The sequence below is a fragment of the Lates calcarifer genome, linkage group LG1 (genome assembly GCF_001640805.2).
Source record: "Lates calcarifer isolate ASB-BC8 linkage group LG1, TLL_Latcal_v3, whole genome shotgun sequence".
In the NCBI taxonomy this organism is placed as follows: Eukaryota; Metazoa; Chordata; class Actinopteri; family Centropomidae; genus Lates; species Lates calcarifer.
This window is the reverse complement of record NC_066833.1, coordinates 213,414-229,689: the sequence shown is the minus strand read 5'-3', so window position 1 is coordinate 229,689 and position 16,276 is coordinate 213,414. Positions and strand designations below refer to the sequence as shown.

At 43.3% G+C, this 16,276-nt stretch overlaps 1 protein-coding gene across 1 annotated transcript in view; it reads right to left on the bottom strand.

Moving 5' to 3' along the window:
- The window catches only part of LOC108895289 (myosin light chain kinase, smooth muscle), a 51,123-nt gene that overhangs the window by 13,902 nt on the left and 20,945 nt on the right, over positions 1-16,276 (bottom strand). Inside the window, 6 exon segments of the mRNA XM_051072464.1 lie at positions 602-729; positions 976-1,023; positions 10,762-10,821; positions 11,914-12,030; positions 15,110-16,028; positions 16,031-16,065. Of these exon segments, the coding sequence (XP_050928421.1) occupies positions 602-729; positions 976-1,023; positions 10,762-10,821; positions 11,914-12,030; positions 15,110-16,028; positions 16,031-16,065 (1,307 nt within the window).

Here is a 16,276-nt window from a genome sequence, read left to right as displayed (position 1 = left end):
ATAACTTTGCAGCAGCTTCGACACAGAGCAGCTGTGTCAAAGCTGCGTCTCTGAGTTTTAGATAGTTTCAGTTACCTGCAGGTCTTCAGGCTGAACCTGTGTAAACTAAATATTTTCACATTTTCTTGAATAAAATAAGAAATTTGAATACATCATCTTTGGCTTTAAGAAATTATAGTGAACATCTTTCATTGTTTTCTGACATTTTAGAGACAAAATGGTCGATGCATTAATGGAGAAAATGATCAGCAGGTTAATTGATAATGAAAATAATTGTTAGTTGTAGCTTTAAATCAGTGGTTCTGATAAGAGTTAGTTCTTTTTGACTTTTTACTGAACATTTTTAACATTTCACCTCATGAAACATCAGCTGTCATTTGATTTTATATTTTCAAATATTGTGTTTAATGAACAAAATCAAATGCATTTCATGTTTGTTCAGTGTTTGTTTGACGTTTCAGTATGTTTCTCTACCACACATTACATCACTCTGCATTTTATAAACTACCTCTCCTTCTCAGCCTTTTCCAGCATGAAAGTACCTGCTGATCAATAATCAATAACCCCAACCCCAAGAGGTGTGTGTGAGTGTGTGTCTCACTGGTTTCCTGAACTTGAGCCAGGTGCAGTTGATGGGTGGAGCTCCAGAGAACTTGCAGAGGATCTCCACCTTCTCCCCCGCCAGGATCTTCATGTCCTCCGGGAACTGCAGGATCTGAGGAGGCAGGGCTGCCAATACACATCAATAATCAGTAATCAATACACTGGAGACTGCTGCTTCCAGGAACTACTTTATTGTTTTTGCCTTCTTTTGTTCATTTCTTATCATTGATTACTGTCTGACCCAGATTAAAGGAGCACTCCAAACACTAATGGCAGCTGTTGTGAGACAGTTTTTAAATCAGTAAAAATCAACATGGAGTCTGGTGCTGGAGACAGAACAGCTGTTTTTGTCTCTTGATATTTGTGTGTCACCTTGTTTCGGGGGAGTCTTGGGAGTCGGTTTCTTTATCCTGGCTTCACCTGATGGAAACACAAACACAAACAGACGGACACCAGCTGTGATGACCAGATGTTACCTGATATGACAGAAATACACAGTAGATGCTGTGCATGTATGTGTTTATGTGTTGTGTCTTTTAATTAATATTTTTTATTATTACTTTCCAACCAACCGACCAACCAACCGACCAACCAACCAACCAACCAACAACCAACCAAACAACCAACCAACCAACCAAACAACCAACCAAACAACCAACAACAACCAACCAACCAACCAACCAACCAACCAACAACCAACCAACCAACCAACCAACAACCAACAACAACCAACCAAACAACCAACCAACCAACCAACAACAACCAAACAACCAACCAACCAACCAACAACCCCAACAACAACCAACCAACAACCAACCAACAACAACAACCAACCAACAATCAACCAACCAAAACAACCAACCAACCAACCAACCAACCAACCAACCAACAACCAACCAACAACAACCAACCAACCAACCAACCCAACAACCAACAACCAACCAACAAACAAACAACCAACCAAGCAAACAACCAACCAAGCAATCAATGAAACCAACCAACCAAACTATCAATCAATCAATCAAATCAACCAACCACACAACCAACCAACCAGTCTATCAACCCATCAATCCCTTTGTAGTCTGCCAGAACCTGAGGCTGCTTCTTGGCTTCCTCATGTGCCAGAACTAAAGATTAGTTGCAGTGCAGAGGGAGAAGCAGCAGCCTGTAGTACACAGAAGAAGAAGAATGTGAGACGGAGTGAGGACTCGTGTGGACGGAGAGCATCTCTGATGACCATATATGGACAATCTAAAAATAGTTCCTCAGGATGCAGGAAATTGTTCCTGGAGGTTTTTATTTACTCTGACGGCTGCACAGGAAGAAACAGATGAAACTTAACAGTCTGTAAATGTTGTCAAATGTACAGTTAGAGTAGTGGAAAACCTATGAAATTATGTTTTCTTCGTCTTTTACTCCCTCTTCCCTCAGTCCTTTCTTTAACCCCCCTCCGCCCCCCTTCCGCCATCGGAAACACAAACATGAGGTTTTTTCCAACACAAAGTTATTTCTGTCGTCAGAGAAACGGACAGAAAAATAACTGGTGTGGAGGGAACCTGTTACATTACAACATCAAATCAATCGCTACTGAACATGACAAGTTTCTCCTGCAGGAGGGAGTTCATCCTCTGGAGAGCAGGAACATTTACTGATCTCTCTCAAATCATAGAAATCCCCAAAACTGCCTTATAAAGGGTTTTAACCTTTCCTCTGCAGCGCCCCCTGGTGTGTGGACACCAGCGTCTACAGCATTGTCACATGTGAAACAAGCTGCTCATTAACTCTGAATCAAACAACTGCAGATCTCACAATTATTAACATTAAAAGTGTATTCAATATCGTATATTTTCATGGAGGTAAATAAATGAAGTAATGTATTCTACATTTAAAGTTTCAAGTGTCTTCTTTGTCACTTTAATCCATTAACCGTGGCTGTGTGATGTTATTAAGCAGTAAATTACAGGAAGTAAAATCAGATGGAAACAGACGGATATTCTGCTGCTGCTGTTAAATAACAATCATACTGAAAAAGTTTACAACAGGTTTTCTTGGAAAGATCCTGGTAATTTTACAGCTAAATATCAGCTCATTTCAGGAGCGCTGATATTTAGCATGTCTCACCTTTTCAGTTAACATGGTGTCGCCGTAAATAGGAAGACTTTGTGTTTACAAAAATAACATCCACTCAAATGTATTTTAAATGTATCACATCACAGCTTCACTTTGATGGGCACTGAACACTGGATCCTAGAGAGACAACCAAGACACTAACAGATGGAGGCAGTGGTATTCCAGCAGCTCCCAGTAAAATCCCTGTTTTTGTCAGTGGAGTCTGGTAGAGATATATAGAGATGTTTCTGGTTAAACTAAAAGGATCTGACTCTTTAATAAAAAGCTCTGTCTCTGTAGGAATCCTATCATCATGTTGTCAGACACTGAGAATAACTTTAGTGGACAGACCAATACTGATGATCAATACTGCACCGATTCCAGAATATTTGTCCTTATCAATGGTTTACACCTAAAAACATCGGGGGATTCAGGAAAAGAGCAGGTGATGGATGACACCTGGACCCAGCAGAGGATGGCCACCTGAAGAGGTTCTGGTATTTCATAGGTGTATTTCAGACCTGTAATATGAACCCACAATCATCGACTTAACTCTGAACACAAACACTTGTTTCCTAAGTGGTCTGGGGAGGTCCAGAGCTGGACCAGGTCCTGGATCACAGCAGAGGCAATATATAAATATACATACAGGCTAGAGTTTCAGTCCTGGTTGAGCTGCTGTCAGTGAGCCACAGTCTTTAGCTCTGAGCCTTTTATTTGTTGTGGAGGCTGAAACCAAAGACAAAGGTTTATGTGGACACTCACTTATCATGCAATCACCATCTGAGCCAATCAGAAACCAGATCCAGTGACAAGTTAAAGGTCGTGGCGTCTGTCTGTGCAGCTGCTGATGTGGTTACAGTCGCATTGTGTTTTGGTCTGAGGGAAAGGTCAGAGGTCACCAAAGTATTTTCACTGGGACTCATCGTCCCAGGCCAGTTAGTGTAAGCTGTAAGTTTGGATCTGGGTCCAGGTTTACAAAATAAGTGGACTCACTGCTACCCTGTGGAGTTCCCTTGTAAACACTGATCACTGCATCACATCCTCCATATGAGACCTGGTTTCAGACTCAGAGAGACCGACCAGGATCATCCTGGTTCCAGCACAAACAGAAGCACAGAGCTGTTTACTCTGAACTGAACACGAAAACAAATAAACTAAGACAAGAGTTTAATCAACGGAACAGCTATGACTTATATTTCACAGTGCAGAGACGAGGCGTTCACTGTCGCCACAAACGTCTGGAAATGTGTTAATCTGTGTCACTGCAGGCGGAGAAAAGGTCAGCGTGTTGATGGAGAAGGTGTGGGGATGGTTGAGGGGGTGGGAAGAGCAGAATATGAGAGCAACATCTTAAATAAAGCTGCTGTAATGAAGGATTGATGGTCGACTGTTCGCTCCCCCCACCTCCCTGTGTGTATGATGTATGGCCGTCACATCATCACCTCCTCTCTGGAGCCACACCAACTATGTGCTAACAGCTTAAGGAGCGTTTGATTTGTGAACTGCTGCGAGCCAGGCGGGCTGAGAGTTAGCCTCTGTCCTGCAGGGTCGCTCAGTGCGCCTGGCTGTCAGAGCTGCACTCTGATTGGCTCTATGAGGTGTCAATCACAGGAGGAGCCATCAACCTTTATAGACTGAATGATTACTACAGTGATCATTTAAGAGTATTATCCCAATTCTCACAGCAACAAGTATCTAAAGTACAAGTACCCAGTAAGAGTTATACTCATTTGTATATGTTATATTACTGGATTATTAATACTGATGCATTCAAGTGAAGGCAGTGTTTTATTGAGATGGAACCATCTCAAACACTGCACTATGTAAACATGAATCTGTAAAAAACAAACAAACATCTTGCAGCATAATGTTGATTAAAACAACCAGATTAATGTAAATTCAAGTCAGTTTGGATCAGATTACTGAGCTCAATATATTTGACCTTGAAATATTTCCAAAATTCCTCAACTTCCCATTAAAAGTTCTTGGAAATTAACCAGATATTTTTCAACCCTAAAAGTAACTACAACTGTAGTGCAGGAAAAGGAACTACAAGTACTACCCCCTGTGTGTGTCTGAACTCCAGCTGAATAGAAACAGAAAATAAAAACCATGTGACTCCATCAAGGTCACGTCAGGTCACAGTTTTCCAGCTGATGGAGAGAAACAAACAAACAGAACTGATGAAACTCTTCTGTTTAGGTGAAGAGGATCAGCTGTTTTCACTCTCATTAAAGCTGCTTTAAAACTCAAACTTCAGGAAGTGATGCTGTTTTTGTTTCATATAACCTCTGACCTCAAGAGACGTCTAAGGTTTCAGGTCCATCCATCCATTTTCTAAACGGTTATAAACAGATGTGAGAATGAGTCTGTTTACTGATGCTCAGTGCTTGTTCTAACTATGAAGACATATGTTGTTGCTCCATCTGTGTTTTAATATATTGTCTCACATTATCTGTCACAGTTTGTTTTTCTTGTCATCAACAAATCACGTGAAACAGTGACTCCCCCACTCAATCAGACAAATATCACCAGATTTAAACATTCAAAGTAAAAGGTTTTGATCAGACAGAGGCTGGTTTGACTGAAATGCTCCACAGATAACAATCAGAGGCTCTTATTGTGACGGTGTATCTATCTCTTCCTGGTGTTTTTGTTTGGATGGAGATGGTCCTGAGGGGCAGTGGTCTGGGTGGAGTCTGACCACAGACTCTAAAACACTGATAAACACTCAAACAACCTGCAGCACATCACATTCTTCACAGACTGATTTAGTCATTTGGTCCTGCTCGGTATCAAACTGTCATCTCCAATTCAACAAAACCTTCCTGGATCAGGAACTATCCCAATTCTGCAGGACTGACTTCAGGACATTCCTGATAAATACTGAACACTGTTGATGAAAGCAACACTGTGATGCAGAACACCAAGCAACAGAACCTTTTTAGTCTAAAACACAGTTTAATAATCTCATTATCTGTGGATATCAGTCAGTCATCTTTTTTCTTGTGGTCTGAACCCATTAATACTGAGTAACTGTCGATACCAACACTGAGTCCGGTCCAATCTTTTTAAACAGATCACAGTGAGCCATCTTTGATGTGGAAAAAACAACAACAACAACAACAAATCAGTAATGGTAATCTCACTTTGTAAAGCCAATACTAATTTCTCTACACACTCCTGGATCAGACCTGATCCTGATCTTGCTGATTGTCTCGGGACGTCTTGAGAGAAACTGAAAGTTGCTGACAACATTAAATATAAAAGCTCTTTTTCATCTAAAACACACTTTAATAATCTCACTGCTCTGATCACACCATGAATTTGGGTTCAACAGACCAGCAGGTGTTCTCAACTCAAACACAGGATTGGGGGACGGATCAGACTTTCATTTTGTTCATGTTTAAATGCTCATGTATATATTAACAAAACCCCACCAGCCACAATATAACACTGAAACTGTGTTTTACAGGGTACATCTAATCCTGTGTTTTGCCCCAGAACCTTAAATATCCACACTGAGCCTGATTTGACTCTGAACGTATCTTTATCCATGGGGACAACGTGGCTCCAGTCAGTCCAACACTTTGATCCAGATTGAAATGTTTCATCAACTACTGGATGGATTGTGATGAACTGTGGTTGAGACGTTCATGTTCCCCTCAGGATAAACTGTAATAACTCTGATGACCCTCTGACTTTGGTTTATGACCAAACACCTGCAGAACTAATGATGACTGCAATGATTAGCTGACATAATCAACAGTGTTGATTATATAAATGTGTAGATTTTCAGTGTCAGTGCATCGACTTGTTACTGCAGTGAACTACAGGAAGTGCTGGAGGCAGCGTCGCTTCCATTGTCTGTCATGACTGCATCACTAATGAAGAAGAAACGCCTGAAACTTTGTAAAGTCTGGGAGCATTAAAATAAACCAATGAAAGAAGCTGAATCAGACTCTGTAAAGCAGAGTTTTCATTTCACAGCAGCTCTATGGTGACGCATGAACATCTGAGACACAATCAGCCTGAAGCCGTGACGACTAACGTTACTCTGGACGGGTCAGTTTTAGTGTTGCGGTGAAACCTTCTACAATTCTTCGTACTTTAGGCTGTAATGATACTATCGTAATGTTTGTTAGTTTACCTGAGGAGCCGACCCTAGAGTTCCTCTGTTTTTTGACACCAGCATTTGTTCTGAACCTCCTCCACCCAACACAGGTGAGGTAAAACATGCACCAGAACCTGGAACAGGTGCAGCACCCACAGGAAGCAGAGGTGCAGGGTGTGACAGAAATAATCGTTGACTAATTGAAAAAACATGTTAGCATGCTAACATGCTAAAGTGATGGAAGGACAGTCTCACAAAGCTGCTGTAATTCCTCACCACAATGTTATGTGTCTTTATAAAGACATAAATGTGTGATCAGAGCAGTCCAGTGATGGTTGGGCTTTAACCAAAAATACACAAAGTATGTGGACAAGCAGAACCAGAACAGTAACATCAACCAGGACCCAAAACCACAACAGGACATCTGAAGCCAAAACCAAAATGTTTTCTACACTAATCATGAAACTGGTAAATCATCTTTCTCTTTGCTTTATCAGAAACTCTTCATTTGAAAGTGGTTTTCTGTGACGGTCTCCAGGACACTGTGTGTTTTTGTCCAAATCAGGGACAGTCGGTTCTGAGACCAGGAGCTTCTTAAAAGGAGCTGCTTCACTGGAGAGTTTCAGAGTTTTAATCTGTGGTGTGAAGTGAAACAAAGTCTGAGAGAGGAGGCCGAGTCAGGGAAACCAGGCCTTAAATGGAAGTGTGGGAGAGGGGCCACGAAGAGCTCTGAACCGTTTTATACCAGAACATCCTCCCTCCACCTCCCCCGTCCTCCCCCCATCATTCCTGTGCTGTCAGCTCAGATCTGTTGGTAAAACTCTGCAGAGGACTCAGTGTGTCCCTGTTATATTCGGTTCAGTCTGATAAATGAGCATTGCTCATTTGCAGGGGGATGAAAGTGGTAAATACCAGTTTAGTGAAGCTTGAAATATGTTTTTTTTTGTCTTCTTGAAGATGTAAGGAATGTTCAGACTCCTCTTTTCTTCCCTTCAGTTTCTGTCAGGTTTCCCATTTACACATCATGGATGCATGTGCAGCAGGGGAGAAGAAAACAAGCAGCCATGACAGTTTACAGACATCTGTCAGCTCTAACACTTAACACCGACCACAGGTAACTCACCTGTGAGTGTCACACCAGGCTTCATCAGAGCCACAGTTCTAGATGAGCACTGATCCAGCTATCAAATCTACCAGCCATTAACCCAGTCATACCGTGTTACCATGGCATGGTCAACCAGTTGGTTATCGGGACAGGTCAGCAGTTACCATAATGACCAGTTCCCCACCAAGATCTGGGTCTTTCTCAGTCTGTGTTCTGCCAAAGTTCAGTTCTATTTCCAAGTCCACATCCAGCCAAGCCAAGTACAGATCAAATATCTGAAGTGTTCTCACTCCATCCGTTTTATCCAGACTCCATCAGGAGCTGACTCTTTTCATTCTGGACTCTGGACTATAATTATTACACAGGTTTAGATATTTCAGGAGAGAAAGTGACATTTAGATGTTGCTGCCTGTGTGTGGTTAAATCCACAGATATGACTCCACACTTCAGTCGATCTGATATGAACATCGCTGCTGTTCCAACTGCAGATTAGCTAAGCCCCGCCCCCCTTAGTTACTGTTGCTATCACGTCAAACTTAACATTCTAGAATGTTCCAGTGACACAGCAGCGTGGGTTCTTCAGACACAAGTAAACAACCCAGCTGTTCATTTTATTGGCTGAAATAACAACTGTCACTGGTAGATTTTAGCTAGTTAGCTAATTAACATCGTGAACTGACTGACTCTATGTCTGGCTGAGTTTTATTGTTTCCAGCATCCTGCAGTTGTTTGAGTGTAAACTCCACCAAATCCAATAAAGACCAGCCCAGAGATGCTAACATGAGTCTAACCTCAGATAGAGCTAACGTAATGTAGTATAATGAGCGGGTTAGCCTGTTAGCATCGCAGGTTTCCTGCTCACAATGAATAAATCCTCACATTAAACAGTTAATTAATCAGCTAACTGCCAACTGCTAACAGCTGTTGTCCGACCTTCTGTTGTTGGGAAGCATCAAGTTGACAGCAACTACATCAACATTTCAGCCAGGTGCCTCAGAATAAAGTGATTTCATTCTGACAGTGCTTCATTGCTTTATTTACTAACCAGTAGAGGATGTCTGTATTAGCCTCACTGACCTCTTCAGTGGGATTCCTGATGACTTTAAGTCAGATCCATGGGGTTAATGTGATGTGAGTGATCTCAATCATTTGAAATATCATTGTATCGAATTGGGAAATGAGCATATCATCTCAGCCGTACTGTGGGTTGTAGGGTTGTGAGTCAAGATGCTAACATTAGCAGCTCACATTCACACTCGACCCTCACAGCTCCATGGGAACCACTTCAACAGGTGGACAAATACACCTGCTGTGTTTCTGATTGGACAATCACTGTTCAGGTTAGAGATTAGCAAAGCTCTGATACATGTGCATCACATCATCCATCACTAACATCACCATCCATCCTACAGAACCCAAAGATTATCAGGCTCACTGTGTCCCTGAACGCCCCGTCCACAGTGTTGTCTTGTCTTTTTCTCCTGGTCATTTCCAAACCAAACACTGTTCACTGTCCCAAGACAAGAGGACAGCAGTCCTCATCCAAAAGCTCATCAGACTTTATTGTGTCTGACTTTGTGTTTCCAACCCGTTGGATCAGATTAATGGAAATCTCTCCCTGTGTGCTGCAGAGCATGTGTAGGTGTGAGCTTTATGCTTTATGTGGTGTCTTCAATAATCCCAGTTTCATGCCTCAGATACCTGATGGTACCTGATCATGACCGGGACACTGCAGTGCATGTAAACATGCTGAGTGAACTAACAGACCATCCACAGCCATAAATCCTACACTGAGGTATGCAGAGGACATTTACAGCACACACAGGAAGGATTTAGAGTCCGATCATAAAGATAAGAGCAGATTTTCCACTGAGGGCTGAGGACAGAGAGAAAACATGAAGCTGCTGCAGCAACAGTCCTCATGTTGTTCTGTCCAGATATACTGTGTGATGAACTGCTGCCTTCATGTATGAAACACATCCATCAGGGGAATATCTCTACCTGAAAACACTGAGCAGACAGAGCTTGATTTAAACTCTGAACAGAGGAGAGAAGCCTGATGTCCCTGACTGGTGGTCCAACGTCTCACTGAGAAACTCTGAGGACTGATTTAAAGTTCTGAGGACTACAAACAACCTGAAGCCAAATTAGGGCGACCAACAAATACAAACCAACCAACCAATCCTAATTTGATGGCAAACCAACAAACCACTGAGAATACGTCTAAGAACCAACTAACTAATCTGAATACGTCAACAAACCAGCCAATGAGAATACATCAGAAACCGACCAACCAATGAGATTGTGTGTACAAACCAATTAACCAATCAGAATTTAACTAAAAACAAACAAACAAATTAGATTACAACTAGAAACCAGCCAATGGAATGAGGGGCTGGACAGTCAGTGTGAGATGTCTGACATTTGAAGAGGATCCTGCACCAGAAACAGATAAGCTCCCACCATCACAAGGTCAGAGTGAACAGCACCAATCAGCTCATTCTCATTTGGGGGGGGGGGGGGGGCAGAGGGGCTGATGGGAAACGTTGTCTCAGTGTGGAGCAGAGAGCAATGGTTTACTGTGATGGAGGTAGGAATAATAACATGACAGTGATGAACGCACTGATGTTTCCAATGATACACAGAGACGCTTTAAATAGAAACCACCACCACCCCCACCCCACTGTGTGTGTGGTGTGTGTGTGTGTGTGCGGTGTGTGTGTGGTGTGTGTGGTGTGTGTGTGTGGGAACCAGTGCTCCCAGGCTGCCGCTCCTTATTGGGACAAAAGGAAAGAGGCTGCTGCTGCTGCATATTTTGGAAACTCACTCTCTGAGGTCGGAGCCGACTTCTTGGACTTCTTGTCTGCCGGAGAGTTTTCAGCCGGGTCTGCAGGAGGACGACCGAGAGACAGAGACAGAGACAGAGAGAGAGAGATGTATTAACTTCTTTAGCTCCTCGCCTAAATTCCCATCAGCCTCTGCTGCACTTTAAAAACGAACACACTCGTTTCCAGGAACGACTCAGAGATGTTTGATAAATAACGACTGTGTTTGTGTTGATTTGTTCTAATTACAGGAAACTGCAGCCAGAGGCTGAGGAATCCTGCAGGGGGGAGGAGGGGGGAGGAGGGGGTGATGAAGACGAGTGTTTCAGGAAAAAAATGTTTCATGGTTTAGAGCTGAATCAAAGAGAAAATGTTCAAAAACAAGAAAACACTGAAAAGCAGTTTCCCTTTTCACATTTAATGAGAATCAAGTGATGAGAAAAATTAAAGCACCAGACTTTTAAAGGGAGTTTTGTGATGATTATGAACCAACTTCTCTCTTTCTGTTCTTTGGATTCAAAGAGAAAGAGGCAGGTTTTTAAAAGGAGTCTGAACCTTTCTTCCATCACCTGTTTTACTACACTGCAGGAACCAGAATTATAGAAACCTGATGGCTTGATTAGCTTGATTCAGATGACAGGTCAGTGCACAGCAAGGAAAATTAAAATGCCACGTTTTTTAAGGGAGTTTTGTAAATTTCTCCTTTAATGACATCAGCTGTTTATTTCATCTTCGGATTCACACACATTTATAAAGAACCTAACTCAAAGTCTTGATGCTGAATTAAAAAGGAGACAATTAAGTAAAAGTGAAGAACCAGTTTCATTATTTAAATCTAATGCAGTTTTACTGCAGAACGAATGAATGTTTTAGTCTTTGAAAACAAAACAAATAAGCTGCATGAGGAGTGATTAGTCAGGGGGAAAAACTGAATTAGAAACAAAAAGATGATAATTATCAGCGAGTAAAGATGGAGTTTCGCTGTGACTGTGTGAAGTTAAATGTCAGATTTTTTAAAGGGAGTTTTGTACGTTTCTTCAGAATGAAAAATGAACATTAAAAGGTGTAAATATTTCTGAGTTTTAGACACAGCAGAGACTGACGGAGACATTTCAGCTGCAGCTGGAAACAGGACGATGAAGTGAAGTTCTCACCGTCTACGAGAACCGTGCAGGAACATTCAGCTTTTCCTGCCGAGGTCTCAGCTCTGCATTTATACAGACCCTCATCCTCCGGCAGAGCTTTGTCTATGGTCAGAGAGCAGAGGCCGCCTGCAACACAACAACAACAACATCAGTGTTTGTGTCCTGTGAGACTACAGCTGTCTGAGTGACCTCTGACCTTTAACATGTCTCTCACACACACACACACACACACACACAGAGCTGGATCAGGGGCTGTCCTGCAGACTGAAATAACAGAAGGGAGGATTACTGCTGTCTCACACACACACACACACACACATAGGGAATCCTCAGGCCGTGGCCTCATTTGTTCAGAAACACACACATGTGTGTTCAGATATAGCAGCAGGTCTCTGTGTGTGAGTTCCTGTCTCTGTGAGGACGTTCTGGCTGCGTTAAAGGATCATCAACACCAGCACCAGGGTTTTTCAAATTAAAAGCAGCTAATGTAACATCCTGTGGTGGGAGTTTACTGCATCATTTAGAGGCTTCCTCTACATCAGTCTGACTGTGACATGAGCTTCTTTACTCAAAACAAAACAACATGCTGTTTAAAAACCTTCTCTGCTCCCTGAACACCTGCTGTTGCTCTGTGTACCTGAGCAGGTTCCATCTCCCTCTGACTGAGTGAGAGTCAGCAGCTCAAACTGCTGGAATCAGACCCAGAGAGTTCAGACTGATGCTGAACTGTAGATCAGTTAAAGAGACTTAGAGTCATTAAAACCAGAGTTCATCTCTGAGATCCAGGAAACTGACGCAGAGACCAAGAGTTAGAGACAGAGTTTGGAGTTGATGGAGTCTCAGTCCAGTGTTCCCTCTCTTTCAGCTCTGTGTTTGGTCTCCTCCACCTCCTGAGGGAAACATCTGGCTCTTTAGCTGCTAAACGCTCCTCTGTGTTTGCCTGTTTGGGTTGTGGATGGTGGGTTTTCACAGCAGCTGAAAATGAGACTATGAGAGGGGAGAGAGTACAGTAACAGGAACAGCAGAGTTCTGGTCTGTAAAGCTGAGGACGGCTGTTCATTTACATATTTGAAATTTCAGTAAAATGTTCACAGACAACGTGTTTGTTTATTGGTTTGTTCGTCTGGTCTCTCAGCATGATATCAACTTGTAGTGAGTCCAGCTTTATGAACCAGTTTTCTGGTTCTGGTTCAGGTTCAGGGAAAGATCCTGGTCTGGTTTAATCCTGAAAATGTTTACAGTGACTTCTGTTAATCTGTCCACGTCTGGAACCAGATGAACAGCTGATTAAAAGACTCATGATGAACTGGTATCTCCTCATGCTAGCAACTGTTAGCAACTGTTGCTAACAGCTGCTAGTCTGAGATACGACTGAATCAGTTCACCTTCATGGTTTAATGTTCCAGGTCTGAAATGTGAAGAGTTAGTATTAAACTCTGACGTGAACAGTTCAGCTGTTCTTCAGGAGCAGATCTGATCTGATTCTCTGACAGAGAAACAACAACAAACACTTCCTGTGAGCGGCCATGTTTCTCTGAGGAGACGTCGCCTCCGTTCAGACTCTGATGGAAATGAAATGCAGCATCAGTCAAACTCTACAAAGTGAGTTAATGTGAAGCACTGTGATTGGCTGTTTGTCAGTGAAATGCACTCTAGGAGATGCAGTCGACTTCTCCAAAGGACCGGTGTTTCTGTTTTCAAATGGTCAACGTCAGATAACAGTGAAAACAGTCAGAGGGGACGACTTCAGATGTTTTGTCCAACCAACTGTTAAAACTCTTTGAGTTGCTGTGTTTCTGTTGACAAACTGGTTTATGAGCAGATCTAAGGAAACGTTCAAATGTTCAGTAATGACTAGTTCCATCATCTCTAATAAGAACATATTCTATATCATTACGTTACATTGCTGCAGTTAACACATCTCTACAGACTGATGGACTGATTGATGGTTGACAAGGGACAATAATCTGCATCCATCTGTTAGTGTGTTTGTGTTATGTGTAGTGAAACAAGTAATCAGATACTTTTTCTGAAGTACCACACAGTAACACAGACACACTAACAGATGGAGGCAGTGGTATTCCAGCAGCTTCCAGGTTAAAATCCCTGTTTTTGTCAGTGGAGTCTGGTAGAGATATATAGAGATGTTTCTGGATACTAAAGATCTGACTCTTTGAATAAAAAGCTCTGTGTCTGTAGGAATCCTATCATCATGTTGTCAGACACTGAGAAGAACAATCTGAGTCTGTCAGTGGTAAAAACACCAGAGTTTTCCTTTAAGTCCTCATGTTATATAATCATGTAATGAATACAGAGACGTCTCTGATGTTCCAACAACATTTAAGATGTGATTTAATAACTAATGACAGTTTATATTCAGACAATCATGATGCCATTTGCCCCAAATATAAAAGGCTTGAAGGCAACAACACATATAAACTGACAGATCGAGTGTCCTGGTCTTTGTTTAGACGAGACAGATTCACACCGAGGTCCAACTTTATGACTCTGGACAAAGAAATACTTCAAACTTTAAGATCTACTACAACACAAGTTCTCTGGGTGAACCATTCCATGTTTTATCATTTCAAAACTACAATAATGAAATAGATTCTCAAAATGCTCTGAAACTCGACAATATGAAAAGGAAAAGACTGTAACATAGCTGAAAACAGCTCACTAATGCATAAAACAAAAACCGTCTGGTTACACACCAGTTACAGTTATTATAACCAGTTACAAGTGTTTTTGTAAACTGAAAATGTTGGTTGGACAAAACAAAACTTCTTCAACAGTTTTTAGACCAAATCATTGACAATTTATCAAAGAATCACTTCAAAAACTGGTGAATTGTCCCTTTAACTGATGAACAACTGAAGTGAATGAGTCAGAGCTGGTCCTCACAAGTCAGGTTAACAGCTGTGTGAGTGTGTGTGTGTCCTATGTAAAGTGATCTGTTCCCATATGAAATACCAGTAATAGTCACACATCACATCCTGCCTCTCTCTATTGTTTCAGATCTGGATTCTATTAATAGAGTCTGAGCTCCATCAACAGTTGGTTTCACCTCCTCCTGCTGCTGCCTCCATCTTTATAAACTGACGTCCTGTCGCAGCTTCAGACTCACAAAACTTTATTGTTTCAGTTTACACAAACATGTGACTTCACTCTGAGTGTGTGTGTGTATGTGTGTGTGACCTCTGACCTTCGTTGGCGAGGACGATAAACTTGGACGGTTTGATGACCTTCCCGTCCAGCGTCCAGGTGATGTTGACGCTGCCCGCAGGTTCGGACGTGGCGGTGAGGCGGCACTGTAGCCGAAGCCGCTGCCCGTCCACCACCGTCACGTCGCTCAGCTTCTCCACAAACTCCGGTGCCTTCCCTCCTCCTCCTCCTCCTCCTCCTCCACTCTTCTTCTCATTAATCCCTCCATCCACACAGTTGTTCACCACCGTCTTCCCGGTCTCCCCGTTCTTCTCGGGGCTCGACGGCTTCTTCTTGTTGGCGAGGACGGAGCGGAAGTCGGCAGCGGCGTTCTTCCCAGGTGTCTCGGTCACTTTGTTGCCGTTGCTGCCGGCAGTGGCGGCGGCGCCCTTCTTCCCCAGCACAGCTCTGAAGTCAACCTGCTGCGGGGAGTTCACCTTGCGGTCCTCCTCTGCCTTGGGTTTGACACCCTTGAGGTTGGCCTTAAAATCCATCTGGTGGTGGTGGTGGTGCTCAGCGGCAGTGGCAAGGCCAGCCTCCCTCGGCTCCTCTCCCTGGTTGTTCTTGGACTGAAAAGCTCGGCGTCCCAGCAGCGAGCGGAAGTCCAGCTGCTGCGCCTCCCTCTGTCGCAGCTCCTCTTCGCCACGCTCCCTGGTTTCAACACAGTGTTTGAGGAGGCCTCGGGGAGCGGCGGGAGAGTCCTGGTCGCCCTCCTCCTGCTGCTTCTTCTTCTTCTTCTTCTTCTCCTCCTTGTGCAGGTGCAGGAGCGCCTGGTTCTCCTTCTGCTCCTGGTTGGCCTCCTGCCACTGCAGACTGACACCACCGCTGCTGCTGCTGCCTCCTCCTCCTCTGGCACCTCCTCTCAGCGCCGCGGTCCCACCAGCTGCTCCTCCTCCTCCTCCTCTTACTCCTGCTGCTGCTGCTGCTGCTGCTGCTGCTGCTGCTGCTGCTGCGGAGCTGGGCGAACGAGCACAGGGACAGATGGAGTGGAAGAGAGAGAGAGAGAGAGAGAATAAACAGAGCTTGGTTAAAGCCCCCCCGGAAACAAGAGGACAGGCCCCTCCCCCTTACATCTGGGGGGAATGGGGGGAGTGAGGGGTGAGAGAGAGAGAGAGAGAGAGGGGAGGGTAGGAAACAGACCTCGACTCAAAATGTCCATGTTACATCA